The sequence below is a fragment of the Myotis nattereri genome (assembly GCF_964212035.1).
Source record: "Myotis nattereri genome assembly, chromosome: 6".
NCBI classification, from domain to species: domain Eukaryota; kingdom Metazoa; phylum Chordata; class Mammalia; order Chiroptera; family Vespertilionidae; genus Myotis; species Myotis nattereri.
This window is the reverse complement of record NC_138081.1, coordinates 98,029,818-98,050,192: the sequence shown is the minus strand read 5'-3', so window position 1 is coordinate 98,050,192 and position 20,375 is coordinate 98,029,818. Positions and strand designations below refer to the sequence as shown.

Below are 20,375 nucleotides of genomic sequence, written 5' to 3'. Positions count from 1 at the left end.
CAGACTCAAGGGATTTTAACCCTCTTGTCCTGGTTTTCTCAATGAAACTTACAGTAGACACCTCCCTGAACACTGTGGAAGGTGTATGCCACCTCTTTTTCAAATATAATCTCAGGCAAGAAAGCCTGCTGGTTTCTTAGGTTGCCTGCGCCACTGTGTTAACAAAGCACTGAGTGCTTTCCATTACGCTTAAGCTATCCAAGGAGAGCCAGGGAGCCAGGCTTGGTTTAGCCGCACTTGATTCATGTGCCTGGTGGGACAGCGCAGGCCAACACAAGAATATCACACTACTCAGAACAGTGTGCAATTTAAATCTTATGAACTGCTTATTTCTGGGAATTTCCATTTAATATTTCTAGATCACGATCGACCGAAACTGTGCATAAGTGGGGACAACTGTATTTGAAAAGGTAAAATCAAGACAGTACAGGAACAACATATGTAACTGATATCCTAACTGAGAGAATTTCAGGGAGACAGAGTTAACAGTCCCCTACTGCTTAACATTAACCTGCTGCCTTCATCAACACTGCTGTTACAAATTGCTTTTCTGATTGAGGATTACTTCTTTTGATATCAAGAAGAGTAACTGATTTATTCATACTCTACTTTATTCCAGAAGATGCACACACTATTAAACTGTGTTCTGAACAGGCTTTTCCAATGCGCATGGCTACACAAAGGTGCAGGTATTAACTTTATTGACCCTTCAATAACTTTATTTTTAAAAATTTAATCTAAGCAAAGTAATTGCTAACTGAATGAGAAAATGCCACTGAGTTCCTTGAATGAAGGCTAAAATTGGACCTTTCTCAGGCCTTTGTAAGAGCTGTGATTTCCCCACTTTGTCTTTTTTATGAAAACTGTCTGCTAAAATTGTATTAAAATATGCTAGTTCAATTCACTAAAGAGGCTATGCACATGGTATAATTGGTCACTTTGGGACTGGTGGACTCATCTGACAAGCTAGCCTAGTAAGCCCACAGAAAAGATTAGAGAGTACTAATATCGCTTGTGTTTGGACTCGGCTTTAAGCACTACTGTGTGTGTGTGTGTATATATAATATACATATGTATGTACCATACATAGCTTTTAAACATTACCTGCACTTGTATAATTTTTCTTTTTATCATGGAAAACATCATACATATAAAAATTAGTATACTCTTAAATATGTTATATTTCCAGTGACAGACTTTTATACTGAAATACTCCCAATCTATAAAAATGGAATTCGTGTAATAGAAGTCTGCCTTAGAAACCGCTGTGACACATCTCTTTTGTTTAGGAACACCGCAGAATGGTCAGAGACGTTTTTACTGGCGAGTGCCTCCAATCGCAAGCCACTCTAAGAGTCACCGATGGACTTGGTGTTTCAACTCCAGCAGTATTTCTTTGCTTCAGTAGACTCTAGTGCAGGCGTGGGCAAACTACGGCCCGCGGGCCGGATCCGCCCCGTTTGAAATGAATAAAACTATTCAAAAAAAAGACCGTACCCTTTTATGTAATGAAGTTTACTTTGAATTTATATTAGTTCACACAAACACTCCATCCATGCTTTTGTTCCGGCCCTCCGGTCCAGTTTAAGAACCCACTGTGGCCCTCAAGTAAAAAAGTTTGCCCACCCCTGCTCTAGTGCCTTAGTTCTAATTATTATGAGGGACGGCACAATTCTTACTACTGGCATCAATATATAGTCACTGGTATCTTTCTTCTCAGATGAGTTTTCATGATAAAAAATGAAATTAGGAAGCAATGAATGAGAGAACAACATACACAACGGCTAGCTACTATACTGGTGGTTAAATCTGACTGATCTTCCACAGGGAAGCAGCTTTTTAATGAAGGTGGTTGGTGCTTTAAATATTTGGTAAGAATATTTAAGAAACAATTAGCTAATGGTGAGAACAAAGATTATCGCTCTGGTTCCAGTGTTATCTGGATCTCTCCTGCTATATATTGGTTTTGTAGTATTAGTTTCAGAGCGCTTTCAAAAATCTTTGTTTACTGAACTCTAATTTCCCATGAAAACACTTTCAGGACCAAAGTTCTGATTGCATATTAGAAGGAGCACATCTCTCCATTTGGTGGAGAACAAATCATATAAAACTACACTATTAGGTTCCTGGTAACACAATTAACTACTGGTCAATAAATTTAAATAGGTGCTTTAAATAACACAGTACTGTGTTGGATTAAAAAAAGAATAGAGCCCTAACCGGTTTGGCTCAGTGGATAGAGCATCAGCCTGCGGACTCAAGGGTTCCAGATTTGATTCCGGTCAAGGGCATGTACCTTGGTTGTGGGCACATCCCCAACAGGGAGTGTGCACGAGGCAGCTGATTGATGTTTCCCTCTCATCGATGTTTCTAACTCTCTATCCCTCTCCCTTCCTCTCTGTAAAAAATCAATATATTAAAGAAAAAATAGAACTCTTCCTTTAAGACAGTGGTTCTCAACCTTCCTAATGCCGCGACCCTTTAATACAGTTCCTCATGTTGTGGTGACCCCCAACCATAAAATTATTTTCGTTGTTACTTCATAACTGTAATGTTGCTACTGTTATGAATCGTAATGTAAGTATCTGATATGCAGGATGTATTTTCATTGTTACAAATTGAACATAATTAAAGCATAGTGATTAATCACAAAAACAATATGTAATTATATATGTGTTTTCCGATGGTCTTAGGCAACCCCTGTGAAAGGGTCGTTCGACCCCCCAAAGGGTCGCGACCCACAGGTTGAGAACCACTGTTTTAAGAGGTTATGAATAACAAAATGAAGACTACTTCTATTGCATATTAATATGCACCCATTTAAGAAACTTGATAAAAAAATGTGTAACATTTTTAGGCAATACGTTATTTGTTGATCTTTCACTGGAAGTCTTAAGTGGCTTTAAAACCACTGGAGTACTAAGACTAATCTTTTTTACAGTTTTTGCTGAAACTTAGCTTCTAATGTGAAATCTACTATCAGCTTCCTCCACGTCCATTCCAGAAGTCACTATAATACACCAAATAAACGAGGAGTGTGCTGAAACCGCAAATTATTTCAGATGAGGAGAGTGTGGTAGGTAAGGGGGTTGCACGAAACAGCTGGAAAGGGAGGCACACATGAGATGAAGATGGGCTAGGACGTCCTGCTAACCAGTCTGCATTGTGGCCAGGCGTGAAAGAACACCCGTGAAAGCCTGACCCCGCAGTGGGAGGGCACTCCTATCATTAAGGAGAAAGCTCTGGCTATCACTAGGCCAGAGCACTCCCTGGCTCTAGTCCAACAGTGAAGACTAAAAAGGCAGAGTGATATGCTACCAATAGGCAGAACAGAGAGAACGTGTGACAGACTAGACAGGAAGGAGTGGGGCAGGGGAAACCAGAAGGTAAAATGAACACTGTATGACTCCCAGGCAACTAATGCCATTCACCTGAAGAAAACAATGGAGGAATCACTGGATAAGGGCAAAGGTAGTTTTGAAAATGTTATGTCTAAGATGGATATAAGTCATCCAAGGGGAGGTACTGAATGGATTGGTGACCTGGAGCTCAAGATTAGAAGCGCACTGAAGAATGATCACAATGGCATTGGTCTCTAGAGATACAGTTATGGATGAGGGTGCCCAAGAAGAACAAATTGGAGAGACGATCACTCTAGAAAAGTACTACCTTCAGTGAGAGAGCATAACATTTCTGAAGAGCGAGCATCAAGTGATCAAATAAGTAATTAGCAAACTCATTAATTTTGTCCGAAACTCATTGATATTATTAAGTCTAGGTCTTTCTATGCACTGAAGTCCTGGTTTCTAGGCTACTCAATAGCAGCTTCTCAATAGAAATTTGTGAAGTGAGTTGCTTGGCAGTCATTTTTTATAAAAAATCTCCATGAGTGTGTTATAATTCCATAGAATCCAAATTCAGTAATCAAAGTATTTTATTTAAAAAGAGTATACTGCCATCATTCACAGGTGAATCCATAAAATAAATTAATATCACAAAGTAAGCTAATTCATAAATCTGTTGGCTTGCTCAGAGATCTAGTATTCTATAAAGCAGGTTAACAAAATAAAAACTGATGCTATGTTAGTTTAAAGGCAGAACTTTAAAAACATTTCAATTTACATTTTATAATTGAAATATATATTAAAGATTAAATGTTTCCCCCACAAAAGCATTAGGGGTTGAGAGAATTAAAACACACACACACACACACAAACCACACACACACACGTACACTTATATAATTCTGCAATACTGGATTCAGAGTAATTCTCACAAAGGAGGAGTCTATTATTAATAAGTGTCGCTTTTGAAGTTGAACTTTTCAGTATTTAGTTACCCAAAACACAGAAGAAAATCAAGTCATAAAATAAGCTACCAAGTAAGTTTATCTGAAACAATCTTAATATAATACTGAATGCTCATCTGAATTGTTAATATACTATTAAAATTTCACAATGGTAGTGTATGAATAATTTTACTAATAAATATCACAACACTTGAAATATTGTCAAGAAAAATTAAATATAAGGGTTAAGATTACAAGCAAATTAAATAAGGGGCATATGGTTTAATTAATTTTTACCAATTCCATTTCAATGTTCATTAATACAAAGTGAATGGATGACAAATGCTTTGCCTGTATGTAAGGAACATGATGCTACTTACCAACCATGAGAAGGGCATGCAAACAAATTAAAGGGATGTATGAAAATAACTGAACTAAAGAAAATACAATGAGAAATCACTCATTTTTTCCTGTTAAATCATTTTAATTCTTTGATGAATTTATATTTAAAATTAATTTTAGAGTATCTGTGTGTAGTATCATACATTTAATAATAATATATTAAAAACAAAAATGCATTATTCTGGCCAGTGAGGAGCATATTTACTTAAGCAGTGGTTCTCAACCTCGGCTGCACATTAGAATCACCTGGGAATCGTTTTAAAATCCTGATTTCTGGGCCTCATCCTCCGGAAATTCTGTTTCTTTGTTGTGGGGTGGGGCCACAACATTAGTAACAAACAGAATTTCCGGAGGATGAGGTCCAGAAATCAGGATTTTAAAACGATTCCCAGGTGATTCTAATGTGCAGCCAAGGTTGAGAACCACTGACTTAAGGGATAGAAACATTCATTATGACAAATTCAACATACAAATCCTGAGGGAGGCATGGAACACAAGATTAAAATAGAAGGACTGCCTATGTCAACTGCAAACCTGCTGCTACGGAAACCAATATAGAGCCCTATCATTCTCTGCCCGGAACTCCCCTCACCCCCACCCCTGTTTTTTATAGTTGCAGGCTATCTAAAATGTCAACCTCAACAAAATTTTGTTTGGAGAAGCTACTCCTCAATGAATCCTTAATAAGAATCAAAAGGAGGATGTTTCTTACACCGAGTCCATATTTGTGAGAGTTTAATCAATGACCCTAGACAAGGCGCATTTTATTACCATCACCGAGGAGCTTCATCAAACTGAAGCTCCAAGTCTGGGGAAAAGCTGACTCACGGCCAGACAGCAGTGAGGCTGGACAGGAAGTGCAGCGCTCATGCCGCTCTCAGGGATGTAGGAGGTTTTGCTATGGCAGTGATTAAGTCTTAAAAACTACGCCTGTCAAACTTCTTCACATATCCACATGAACTGATGTCTAAGGTACAGTACTTTTAATTATTTGTGAAAATTCTAGTTGAAACAATGCTCCTGTGGCTGCCCTAAAGCAGAATAAACAACAAGCCACAAAATGGACTGGAGTATAAAAAGTTATTGATTTAGAATCAGGTTAAGTTTTAGCATTGTCCTTCTTTGCAAGAAAAAATTAATCAGCACATGCCAATTTCTGTACATGTCTTTTTCTCTCATCATGTTTCCTAGGGCCGTGAACATTCACTCATTCCTAGCAGAGTACCTAACACATCGTATACAACACATATGCCGTTTTGATTCCAGGAGTTCTAGATCTCTGAGAAGGACTTCTATGATGGTCTTTGTAGTCCAAATTTAAATATTTCAGAAAATCTTATCTGTCATTGTGTTGTTTTATTAATTTACTACAGGATTTTAATCAGGCTATTCTGATGTGTAATTATACTTTAAGGAGTAAAGATTAACGTATAAATGCTATATTTACTGTACTTCTAAGAATATTGTATACCTTCTCCTCTAATACAATCATTCTGCATACCTGCATCTCCTTATGGCCTAAAAATGTAGATGCATCTTTCAAAAATGAAAAGTGCATCTACATTTTTAGGCCACAAAAATTAGCAACAACCAAATTATCACTTTCCTTATGAAACTGTAATCTAGTGGCTTGAAAATGTTAATGGACTTCCCCAAAGACCTTATTTTATTTAATACTAGAGGCCCGGTGCACAAAAATTTGTGCACTCGGGGGTGGGGGGGGAGGGGGGGGTCCCTCAGCCTGGCCTGTGCCCTCTCGCAGTCTGGGACCCCTCGGGAGATAACACCATGCTGGCTTAGGCCTGCTCCCGGGTGGCAGAGGTCAGGCCCAATCCCTAGGTGCAGCCCTGGTCGAACTCAGAGCAGGGCCGATTGGGGAGTTGGGGCGCCGCCCCCTGTCATGCACAGAGCAGGGTGATCGGGAGGTTGTGATGCCACCCTCAGTCACCCTCAGGGTAGGGCCGACTGGGGGGTTAGGGCACCGCCCCCTGTCACACTCAAGGCAGGGTCGATGGGGAGGTTGCGGCGCCATCCCATCAGCAACAGAGCAGGGCCAATCAGGGGGTTGGGGTGCCGCCCTCTATCACCCACAGAGCAGGGCCGATCAGGGGGCTGGGGTGCCGCCACTGTCACACTCAGGGCAGGGCACCCTGTCACACACAGAGCCGCAGGGTGATCAGGGGGTTGGGGAGCTCCCCTGTATCAGGCACAGAGCAGGGCTGATCAGGAGGTTGGGGCGCCTTCCCCTGTCACGAACAGAGCAGGGCAGATAGGGAGGTTGTGGCCCCGCCCCCTGTCACACACAGAGCCGCAGAGCGATCAGGGGGTTTGGGCGCTGCCCCCTGTCACGCTGATCCCGGTGCCAGGAGGCCTCGCGGCTCTGCTGATCCCGGTGCTGGGAGGCATATTACCCTTTTACTATATAGGGTAGAGGCCTGGTGCATGGGTGGGGCCAGCTGGTTTGCCCTGAAGGGTGTCCTGGATCAGGGTGGGGGTCCCCACTGGGGTGCCTGGCCAGCCTGGATGAGGGGATGATGGCTGTCTGCAGCTGGTCACACACCCTTCAGGGTGGGGGTCCCCACTGGGGTGCCTGGCCAGTCTGGGTGAGGGGCTGAGGGCTGTTTTCAGGCTGGCGGGTGACTGAAGCTCCCAACTGCTCCTTTTTTTCTTTTCTTTTTTTTTATTCTGGGCCAGCTTTAGGTCTGGCTCCAGCTCCGAGGCCTCTGCTGCTGAAAGCAGGTATCTGGTTTGTTTGGGTTCTATAATCGAAACAATGTATAACTCCAGCTCAGCGATCCCGGCTGGCTGAAAGCAGGTTTCTGGGGTTTTATTTAGCTTCTATATTTGTTACAATGTTTCAAACTGGAAGCTCAGAGGCCGGCAAGGCAGGCGGGGAACGTTGAAGTCCTCCGTCACTGAAGCAAGCAAGCCTCATGTTCGCTTCCAGCTGCCTGGCTGCCGGCCGCCATCTTGATTGGCAGTTAATTTGCATATCCTGTGGATTAGCCAATGGGAAGGCTAGCGGTCATACGCTAATTACCATGTTTCTCTTTTATTAGATAAGATGAGAGAATATTTTATAGGCTCAAAGTTTTAAGTACTTACATTTCAGTCTTTTTCTGGAGGGCAGCTATAAACCACTAATCAAGGAATGTGAGGATCACTACTGTCTTGAGGCCTGTGAGGTTATGCAAGCGAAAGTGCTGGGCATCCCCTCGGGCACCAAGGAGCCTTTACTCACTGGAAAGTCATCACTGACCCGGGGCTTCCCAGCTTTCTCTCAAAGAACTTGCACGCAACCTGTATAATCCAGTTCATGCGCTTCAGTGCCCTATTTGTTTTCAAAAAAAACTATAAATGTTCATCTTACTTTGTGACACAAATATGACAAGTGTAAAGACATAGATTCCAAGCACTGAGTAAAAGTAAAGTTAATATCACATGAATGTTTATTAAAACAAAATAATCACTTTACTAGCATCATTTGAAGACTATATAATTTAGGAAGGAAATATTACATGTAGAGTTGTATCTTCTTCCCTCAGGGATTTGGAACAACATACCTTTCCTTAGATGTGTTTACGGTACTACATTTAGTGAGGAGACAAGCCTTCATAAGCAAACTGTCTGCATGGAGGCATGGACTGGCCTGCTATACTGCCCTTCTTCTAGGAGAGAAAGCGGGACTGGTTCCTTTCGAACCTGTAATTTATGAGTTTATTCAAACCTGCCAAATTGCTTTAAGTAAACGCCTCTCACATTTGAAAATTCTCATGGCAACTCATTTAGTTTGGCAGACTGGCAAACCCAAATGCAATCCTTTTATCCTGCAGCTAAACCATTACAATGGTAATTCTGCTCTGACACTCTGAAGAGACTGCTAATTACTGTACTCTGGGTCCCTAGACAGATTCCCCATTCAGATTAAAATGGCTGTGCATGCAGCAAACAGTACCAACACCTCTCTTTCCATGACAGAGATGGTCTCTCACAATACAGCTCTATCAAGGAGAAGCATCATAGCTAGAGGTCTTTTGTATCTTTTAATACCTTGCCTTCTTTCCCAAGAAAATGAAAAGGAAGCCAATAATACCACAAACTTTAATTATTGACACTTGGTCAAGAACTAAATGCAGAGCTACCAGTTCATTAACAATCCTGTGAGTCATTCTCTCTCTTCCTGTCTTACTCTTTATCTATTTTCAGGTTATAATCAAAACATATTTAACTGAGTCAAATGCATATAGCATTTAGACAGAAAAGAATGTTTGAGAAATATAAAAAGCAAACCTAAAAAAGTATTTTGTAATTCTCCTCTTCTCTCTACTACTCTATCAAATTCTGATGACATGTGAAGTTTTTAAATAAGTGGATTAAAATTACTTTTGTTTTAATACATGTCTTCAATTTTCATAGTATTTTTTGAAATAACTGGCAACAACTTTAAATTTCAAAATCTCCAGGTGGAAATTTGTCAGAATCTACTAGATCATCATTTAGTTTAATATTACTGAACTCTATGTATATAAATGCTTTCATAAAGAGATCAGCTATATATTTAAAACTGACTCATGTTCAAGTCCTCAAACATCTATAAATAAATATAAAGAGAAAAGAAACAATTATACCCACCATAAAGTAAAAAAGCCTGAAATGAACACTTAGGAATTCTCTTGGGACTGGTGGCATCTTGTGTATCCAGGCCCATTTTGAATTATGAGACCACATAAACTTCCGGGCCTGAAACCACTTAATTTCTCTAGGACAGGTCAGTGCTACTCATTTAGTCTTTAGAGATGAGTATTCTATCTCCTCAACAGAAACCTTGACCTCGTTCCTACTGGAAGGGAGGAACAATTACAGCAAGGAAGGCGAGACTCAGGCCAGTATCCTCACCTCTCCTTTCTCAGTCAACAGAGTCCAGGACAATATTCCCCTACTTCCACTTCTAGTGTTTATAGGTTCTCTGGAGATTAGAAAACATCACAGAATACATATCCATAAGGTCTGAGCTAATGACTACAAATAGCAGTATGATTTTCAAACTCATAGAGATGAGAATTGAAAGAGGGATGTTACCTAATAGCTGAGATGGTGGTGCATACCCATAGTAAGTGAAGAAGGAATCTGTATGTGTGTGGGGGAGGGAGGTGCAACTTACAATGTTATGTTTTAGTAACATTAATAGTTTCATAATTTTTGCTTATTATGCCACTGTAAACAAAAGCCTGTACTGAAATTGGGATTACCAATGAGGGTTTTTGTGGGAAGGGAACAGAATTGCTTTCTTTTGGTGTGGTGCATCTGTGACCAGGAGCTGAGGTGGTCATTGATATGGTCAATGATGTACTTGAGGCAACCAGTCCATGTACAAGAGGAGAAAAGATGAAACATGTGTCCTGTACTTCCACATAAATAATTATGACCTTCCCAAGGACTTCTAAGGCAAGTAAGCAATAATAACTCAATTTTACAAATAAGGAAAGTGACAGTCCCTGACCACAATTTATATAATCCTACTGTATTTATCATCTCTTTTAATAACCTGAAGTGCACAACTCGCCAACCCTAAAATGCATATATACACTAAATTTGTCTCCATGAATCTGTATATTGATCATCCAGCTCAAGTCTCACCAAAGTTGCCATTATATAAAAAACAAGTGAAATCTCTTAATGATGCCAAATCCTGGCCATGTAGGTTGTGTAAGCTATTTATACACGGATATACACTTGGGAATGAGTGTGCGTATACCAAATTAGTTTGCCATTTCAGTGAGATCAAGGAGAACACACTAGTGTGTGCATTTTTACAATGAATGAATGGCGATCTTTAGACTCTTTCAGTAACAAAGCTAGGAGGGGGAAAAAGGTTAAAAAAAAAAAAAAAAAAAAGAAGACCTGAACAACATTTTCAACCACCTTCACCTAACTGACACCTACGCAGCACATAGCCAACTACTGTAGAATGCACATGCTTTTAAATGTACATGAGACATTCAACAAAACAGACCATATGGTAGACTATAAATAAGTCCTAAATAGATTAAAAAGGCTGAAATATTATAGATCATAACTTCTGAGAACAAAATTAAATTAGAAATCAGTCATAGTAAGATAACAGGTAAGTCCCAAATATTTGGAAAATAACCCATGGGTCAAAGAAAAAAAATCATGGAAATTCGAAAATATTTTGAACTAAATGGTAATGAAATTACAATATAATATTATTTTGGTGATGCAGCTAAAGCAGTTTTCAAATAAAAATTTATGCCTTTAAAAGATAGCTCTCAAAAGTAGAAATGAAAGGTTTTAGATCACTAATCTTCTATCTGTGCGATGAGTGAAAATAATATGAAACCAAATCAGGTAGAAGTAAAGTGTAAAAGGAGAAATCAATAAAATAAAAAAGAACAAATAAAGAATATCAACAGAAACAAAAGTTGATACTTAGAAAAGATCCATCAAATTAATGAAGCTCTAGAGCTAGAATGACAAGAAGCAGAAGAAGAAGGAGGAGGAGGAGAAGAAACCTTTTATAGATCCTACAGACCTTAAAGATAAAAAGGTAATATTATGAACAATTTCATGGCAGAAATCTCATCAACTTAGATGACATAAATAAGTGCCTTGAAAAACTAGAACAGGAAAAAAATTTAAGAGTTCTGTATTTTACAAATAACTTGAATTAGTAATTAAAAGCCTTTCCACAAAAGCACAAAAGCCACAGATTAGAATATTTGTCTGATAAAAGATTACCCAAATCTACAAATGTCTGTTATAACTCAGTATGAGAGAAGACAATAAAATAGATTTAAACAGATGCTTCATTAAAGAAACACCAATTGCCAAAAAGGACATGGGAAGATGCTCAACATCATTTGTCTGCAGATAAATGGAAAATAAAACCACAACAGGCGAAAGGATCAATAAACTGTGCCTCTTTATTCTATGGAATACTAATTATCAACAAAAAAACAGCACGGAGGAACCTCAAAAAAATCCATGCTTATTCCAAGAAGACAGGCAGAAAATAATTTTCATCTACATGAAATTAGAAAAAGTAAACTGAATATATAAGTTGAACCAGAGAAAGCAGAAAGGTAGTGGCTGGGAGGTGAGAGAAAGGGGAATGGGGAGATGTTGGTCAATTATATGATGAATAAATTATGAGGAACTAATAATGTACAGCATGGTGGTAGCAGTTAATAATACTGTGCTGTATTCTGGAAATGCTATGAGAGAAGATCTTAACTGGTCATTGTGAGGTAACAGATGTGGTTAACTTAACTGTGATAATTTCACAATTTCTATGTATGTCAAACCATCATGTGTACAATTTTTGCAATCATGTGTCAATAAAACTAAAATAAAAACATAGTTTGAGGCAAAATTAACCCCAGTATCTGTCTGGGGACAGCGGGAGAGAGGTGGTTAATTGATGGTAGAGAAAGAAAACAGGTGATAGGAAATCTTGATTGAGGTAGCAATTGTAAGTGTATACAGCTTCAAACTCAATCTGTACACTTAAAATGAATGTGCTCCATTGTATGTTTAAAAAGGAATGGGGGGGAAAACCTCAGGCAGAGTTTTCTTTCTTCATGTCTTCAAAATAACTCCATTAACATTTTAAAAAAACGTAGCTCAAGTTGTATTTAAATCAGACCTAGGAGTTTCCATATTATTTTCCAGATCATCTGTAGAACACTAAATGTGAATTTATTCCCAGAAATTTTGATGGCCAATTAAATGTGGAAATGGTTCCTACCAGAGGTTCGCAATGCTTACTAGCATATTAAAACTTCCTTTACTCAGAATACCTATGAAAAGTGTCTCACAGAACAGTTAGGGAAATGCCAACTGCTCTAAGAATCTTACCTTAAATGATTGTCTGTACTCTATCAACCTAAAACACTGTCAATCTGGAATAATAACACTCGAATAGCTACACTTGGACAGGCAACAAGCATCTCAAATGGTTTAGGTCCAAAACTGAACTCCTGATAATTCCAAGTCTGTTCCTACTAATATCATCTTCAACAAGGTAACAGCATTCTACCCTTCCAGTTGTTCAGGCTAAAAACCTTGACATCCTTCTTGTTTCTAATATCCCATATTCCAGGGTGGGAACCTTTTTCCTGCCCAGGGCCATTTGAGTATTTATAACATCATTTGTGGGCCATACAAAATTATCAAATTAAAAATTAGCCTGCTATATTTGACCAAACATTTAATTAACTCACCCCAAATGCCTTGGCAGGGCCAGACCGAATGATTTCACAGGCCTGAGTCACTTTTAAAATGTACTTAGCATACGACCACGCTTCACACCTTCACCACTATGGCTACCTTGGTTCCACTCATTATCATCTGTCATCTGGATGAATGAACAGTCCAGAAATTGGCAAGCTTTGTAAAGAGCCAGACAGTAGATGGCTTTTCTGGGCATATGGTCTGTGGTGCAGTTACAGGGCTCCTCCATGGAAACGCAAACGCAGCCACAGACAATGTGTGCGTGAAAAGCATGGCTGTGTTTCAGTATCATTTGTTAATGAACAATGTAATTTGAATTTCAAATAAAGTGCCATTTTTCTTTAAAATATAAATTGTATGAGTTTTTTAAAAAGCTTCAGTACATCATTTAATATTCAAAGACAAATAATTTTAAAACCAAAATGGTCCTTAGAGGACATTTGCTCCAATTCTCATTTTATAAATAAGAAAACAGAGAGAAGTTTACTTACTTTCTGAAAGACACATAATAGTAACAGGTTTCTAATTGAATGTTCTTTCCCACGTTAATAATATTTAGAATTAAAGTAGCTTACAGCATAATTAGAATAATATATTAGGGTGGTCTACTTAATATATTAGGTGAAATCATTTGTTTAGTATATGATATGAGCTAACTATTTTCATTTATATGTAGCAAAAAAAGGCCCAATGTTAAGTAACTTGTTCTGATCATAGGAGTAATAGATAAAAGAAGAAAAATTATATGGCATAAGTGTACAATTATAGATTTTAGTTTATATTCCTTATAAAACCTATCAAACAGAATTTACATGGAATTCTTTTCTTTCAAGGAGATAATTTTGTCAAGTGAATAGAAATGTTTATGTTTTGTAAGTTTACTTGTAGAAGAAACTACCTGGGGAATAGAGAACAGCCAGCATTCTACTCATTTATGTAAATGTCAACTAATTTCTGTTGGATAGACTACTAACATTATTCCTAGTTTTTTCAATAGCAAGTTAGGGTCCACATTTCCATATATTTTACTAACGTAAAAAATTCTAATAACGTTAGAAAACCAATAATGTATTTTTTATTTTCCACTGAAGAAGATGATACTCTGGTAACTCAATATCATTGCTAAAGTGACTACAGGCCCATGGACACAGATGACAATCTGGTGAAGGCCTAGGAGGGGTGGGTGCAGGAGGAGGGAGTGTGGAGGGGGAGGAAACAGAAAAACAAAAGGGAAATCTATAATACTTTCAACAATAAAGATAAATAAAAAATTTAAAAGAGTATAGGGTGGTGAATGCTTGGGGTGGGGGCCGGGGGTGGGCTAGAAATGGCCCAATGGGGAAAAGAGGGACATATGTAATACTTTCAGCAACAGAGATTTTTTAGAAATTATAAAGCTACTATAGGTTTCTGTCACAACGAGGAAATGACAAAAGGGAGAAGGGAGTAGAGAGAAACAGACGGGGACGGTGAGAAGGACAGGGAGGGAGGATGAGAACACCAACGTGCCTGGCACACTAGTAAGGGCGCGCGCTTGCTTTTCTAAAAGCTCCTCTATCGCGGTCTGGGACAGCTCCTCCATGCAGACAGCGCTGTGCCAGGAAGAGCACTTGGAACCCACAGGCAAGTCCAATATGTGCCCCTCCTCTCACAGCTCACCCAACGTAAGTATCAGTTGTAGCCTCTGTGCACTCAGTACCTGCTTACAGAAAAATTGTCCCACTAAAACAAAGAAAGCTCTCATTTCCCTACTGATGTCTCACCCCATGACAGAGTGATACAAAAGTTAATAAAACTTCTGAAAAGTAGACCAGTGATTCACCTTGCTCCCTTCACAACACTAACAAACAGGCTTTTGCATTTACAGATCTGTGCCTACGTTGTCTACTGTATTACAGTAAAGGAGTTATAATTTTTGTATTTTTATTTAAATAACACTTCTAACAATACCTGTTTATTACAATAATCTTACAACAATTTAAAATTAAACTGGAAAGGGGGTTGGAACCCAAACCTAAAGCTCAGAAGTGACTACTTACTGCAGGTACCAGTAATTTCTTCACTTCCTCAACGGCTCTCTTCAGTTTGATCTCCGCTCTGTTTTGAGCATCTTCCACAGTAATCAGTACGTGCAAGTCTTCGTTGAGGTGCTCCCAATTGGGCTTGCCTCTATTTTGCTCCTCCTAAAAAATGTACAAAGTAAAACATTACATGTTTCTTTTCAAGAAAGTAAGTATACTTTTCATAATACTAATCTGTTGGCAGTTATTTAAGATATGTTTACATTATTTTCCTATGATGACATTATAAATATTTTTAGTTATTTTCCTGGCAAAAAAGCTGTGTGGAAGCCCAGAGGATCAATTGATAGTCAACAAACACTTGTTGAGCACCTATTCTGTACCATGGAGCCAGCTGCTTAGGATTCAACAGTGAGCAAGCCACCAGAACCCCTGTGTGCTCTTATGTGCACTAAGAAATTCATTTATGCTGTTAGCCTTCGGTTAATATGAAAAACATGTTGTTATTTCTATATTTTGCTTATAAGACCAGGTCACTGGGATAAATTTAAGTGAGTCATTGTCAAGGTCACATAGCTGGTAACTTGCCAATTTAGGAGCTCAAAGTTAGAAAAACACAAATTCAGAGAAGTTTTTACAATTACTTTTTAATAGCATTGACTGAATTCAAGATTAGGGAAAATGTTTTGCAAATAGACATTGTATAAGAGAAATGCCATTTGTTTTAAGTATTTCAAGTAGTATTTATGGAAATATTTTGTTATTACAGTAATACTCTGTTTCCATCATTAGCTTACTGTAAAAGCAGTGAGCTGTCAGGTTATTCTTCAGTGACACCCACCCACAAGCACTAGCTGAACAGAGAACATTAGTCTCCTTCCCTGGAGCTCCTCACTCAGGCAGCCTCTTCTCCAGGCGGAAGCGCTGTGAGCTACACAGAGGTGCAGGGAGAGCTGCCACATTTCCCTTTCACCGAAGATACAACAATTCAGAACTGCTTCTTTATTACATTTTAGAGAAATATAAATACATGTATACATCATTTGTAACATATACATACAATTTTAATAAAAAAATATAAACGTATTTTAAATACAAAAATGGTATAAATAGATGGACCTGGCTTAGTGCAAGGTACCATATAAGCAATAACTAATTGCCTCTTGAAGGGTACTAAATTGTGAAATTGTAATCAAAGAAAATAAAACTGGTATAAATGAACAAAACTGGTATAATGAAAGCAGCTGTTTATTACAACTCACATGTCTGCAGAGGCCATGCGAGAAAAAAAATCTATGTAGCTTAGTCAATAAGAACAGAAATAAATTGTAAAAATGAAATAATATGCTTCTGTCTTTACTTTCTGTTCCTAACATTACTATGGAAATGCATCCCAAATGTTGTGTGGGGAATGAGAAACCAGACAAAACGCAGTAGCCATTGCAAGGCCATCAACATGACTCCAAAGAGTGAGCCCGGAGCCACCACAGTTGCTCACAGGCCTCACATGGGGGTATTTCACGGGCAACAGCAATAGTCAATACCCCAGAACAAAGATCAAGAACACTTAGACATACAAATAACTGCCCCCAAAAGTAATATTCACACTGTCTGGCACCTAATCAGAAATTAACAGGCAGACAAAGAAGCAGAAAATTAAAACATCTGATGAAAAAAAAATCAATCAAAACCAACCTCGAACACAGATGTTATAATTAATAGAAACAGAGACACTAATGCATAAAGATACTAACATAAAATGATGAGGAATATTCTTACATCAAAATATTTTAGAAAGGCCTAAAAATGAAAACTAAAATTATAAGTGACTTTCTACAAAACTTTAATCATGGGGCAGACAAAAGCCGGAGGATTTAAAAAGGGAAGGACTTACATAACAGGAACAGAGAACAGAGAACAGAGCTGCAGTATAACTTTACATTGTGCTTTATTAAAGGAATACATTTATGAGCTGTAGAACACCTAGGTAAATGTAAACTCAATTCAACAATTTAAGTGCCGATTAAAATACTTATCCTAATGCTTGCTTCAGAAGAAAAGTTTTATTAAAACTTTTCAACAGTTTTTAAAAGCTGTTGAAAGAACAAACACTTATAGACAAGACGGTGCATCACTACATCCTTGCCCCCAAATAGCTGGTGGCCTAGCACTCCCTAGCTCCCAGCCAAACACTAGAAACACACTCCAGAACAGGTGCACTTTCTGGAACGAGGTGTGAGGGGCAGCCGATGAGGTCTTTTCTATACTGAAGTCTGAGGTGTCCTGTCTTCTCTGTTGCTCCACCCCCAGGGAAGGCTGCCAGCCCATAAGCTGGGGGCAGGTGATGGGAAGACCTTTCTGTGTGAAATGTAAACACACACACACACTCCCCACAGTAAGTACATAGTGCAGTAACTGAGAATAAATACCAAAGAATCTCTTCAAGAGTAGGAAGTTGGGGGGCAGGGGACGGTTAGGCAGCAAAGGGGGGGGGGGGGAACCATGTATTCCACATAAGTCCTTACAGAATTTCCTATTTTTAATCTATAACCTTATCAGACTTCGTTTAAAACAGCCGTGGGCAAACTATGGCCCGCGGGCTGGATCCAGCCCGTTTGAAATGAATAAAACTTAAAAAAAAAAAAAAAAAAAAAAAAGACCGTACCCTTTTATGTAATGACATTTACTTTGAATTTATATTAGTTCACACAAACACTCCATCCATGCTTTTGTTCTGGCCCTCCAGTCCAGTTTAAGAACCCATTGTGGCCCTCGAGTCAAAAAGTTTGCCCACCCCGGGTTTAAAAAAAGGTTTTAAGATAATTCTGCCCAGACGTTGCATTTACCCATTCTAACTCAGAAAGAGTTATGGCTAAGTAAATTCTTTCAACATTGAGTTTTAAGCCTAGTAATTATTCAACACAAATATAATTTCTCCCTGTGTTCTCTGTTTCTTAAACAGATAATACAGGAAATCTGGAGTTGGTAAATACTATAGAAGTCTATGTTTATACCTATAAAGGTTCTATTTCAGTCACAAATAAGAATTAGAATAAGACTATGTGATACATACTTCTGTATTCCAAAACACCTACATTAAGAATCCACCCCCCGAATTTCTCACTTCAAAAAATGACTTGGGACAAAACAGGTGGAAAGGAAGCAAAGAAGCAGAATAAAAAATAGGGCACACATGAAAAATGGTTCCCCTTAGAAACAGGGGTCTATGAGGCATCAATTTCTTTTTAGTTACATTTAGTTATATTTCAGGAGTCAACAACTGAGATACTAATGTAGAAAAACAGCTCATTATTACTAATTATTATAACATCTGTCTTATGGTTACCCAAAACAATGTCATTTCAGACTCTGTGCCTCTTAAATCTTCAGCAATACAGACATCAGGTTTAAATTTCCAGCACAGGCCTCCTGGCCGATTCTCAGGCCTCCAAATTAGACTGCCAAGCGGACATGTCTGTCATGGTCTCTAAAGCACTCTCAACCCCCCATGTCCGAACGGCAGCTCATCTATCCCTCCTCCAAACTGCCCACATTTATGTCTTAGCTATTATTAGTTCTGAGGTGTTTTTTTTTAATACGTGTGGATTTTTAGAACTTGCGGACAAGGACCAATTGATTTTGTAGAAAAATATTTGAACTGCAGCCACAAGCTTACCTGTGCCTTGACAGAGGGAGGGGCTGCTATAGCCTCATTTCAATCCACCTGCCTTCAGGCGCCATTTCTTGCATACTGTCCCACAACAGCTGCACCTCATTCCACAGTGCAAATAAACTGGCCTGTTCCCAAACATGGATGGTGATGCCCATAACTCTATGCGAGTCACCACCCATGTCCAGATGCTCTTCTCTCCCCCTCTTTAATAGTTTACCTTTTGCTCTAAAAACCATAGCATAACTTATGGTTGTGTCTGTCTTATTCTTGCTATTCGAAAGTTTGATTTCAGTTAAATGCCAGAACCATGTCTCACTGATTTTTCTATTCTATTTAAAAAATGTTTTTATTGATTTCAGAGAAGAAAGAGAGAGAGAGGGAGATAGAAGCATCAATGATGAAAGAGAACCACTGATCATCTATTTCCTACACACCCCACACTGGGGATTGAGACCACAACCCAGGCATGTGCCCTGGTCAGGAACTGAACTGTGACCTACTAGCTCATACGTCAACGCTCAACCAGTGAGCCATGCCGGCCAGGCCACTTCCTTTTATTCTTAACAGTATCTATACACTGGCTTTACACATTCCCAGCCTTAAACAAATATTTACTGAATTCAACAGCTGAGCTTTTATTATTGAGGAGCATCATTAAAATCAAGTGTCATATTTTGCATTAAAATACTGCAGCTTTGCCCACAGTGCTCTGCCACACTCAGAACTGTTGTGTCTGCCTACATTGTATTAGACGCCCCCTAGTCTCCTCCCGTGATCATACATGTGGTTTCTGGGCCTGCCTCTTTTTGCCCCCGTTTAAGCTGCCAGTTACATTTGACAGTGTGTAGTCCTCTTTTATTCTTGTTCTCTTACTTCTAGTCAACTCACTTAGATTTTCTACAATAATTCTGATGAGGTCTGATTTTCATATCCCACCAAAGACACTGCTTTTCCTTTACTCTATCACCTCTAAACTACACCTTGTTTCAATGTATCAGAAGGAGTATAAGGGTTAAAGTGTTTTATAAACTATAAGACTAAAGTTATATCTTAACATAAGAGCAAAGTGACAACAAAAACAAATTTATACATATAATTACTATGCGTATAAATATGTTCAAAGCACAAAACCGCTAACCTTTTTTGATTTAAGGGAGGCTGAAATGACAAGACAGCACTCAAGGAAATGGAATATAGCTTTATTTATATAGTAAATTAAAGTTTAATAATATACTAAACAATCTTATAATACCACCCACACCTGATTATAAAAGTTAGGCACAATTACCGATGACACTCTGTTACAGGTCTACATTTCTGACAAGTATACTATAAAGAAAGAAATTCCAAATAACAATTAGTGTTTCAGGTGATGATAAAAACAAACTGAGAACTGAAAATGGTACCCTAGCTGGTTTGGTTCAGTGGATAGAGCATCAGCCCGCAGACTGAAGGGTCCAGGGTTCGATTCTGGCCAAAGGCACATACCTAAGTTGTAGGCTTGATCCCTGGCCTGGTCGGGTGTGTGGGAGGTAACCAATTGATGTGTCTCTCACATCAATGTCCCCCTCCCCTCTGTCTGTCTGTCTCTCTCTCTGTCTCTCCCCATTCTTTCCACTCTCTAAAAATCAATGAAAAATATCCTCAGGTGAGAATTAACACACACACACACAAAGAAATGAAAATCATGATGATAGCAACTAAACTTTTATTAAACACACTGCATTCTAAGAAACAT

At 38.7% G+C, this 20,375-nt stretch overlaps 1 protein-coding gene across 9 annotated transcripts in view; it reads right to left on the bottom strand.

Moving 5' to 3' along the window:
• Window positions 1–20,375, bottom strand: part of QKI (QKI, KH domain containing RNA binding) — a gene marked incomplete at its 3' end in the record, with an annotated part of 132,868 nt that overhangs the window by 12,764 nt on the left and 99,729 nt on the right. For all 9 annotated transcript variants that reach the window (XM_081094349.1, XM_081094350.1, XM_081094355.1 and 6 more), the window contains exon 4: window positions 14,983–15,126. In XM_081094349.1, coding sequence (XP_080950475.1) covers window positions 14,983–15,126 — 144 coding nt within the window. The remainder of the gene's footprint in view (window positions 1–14,982; window positions 15,127–20,375) is intronic.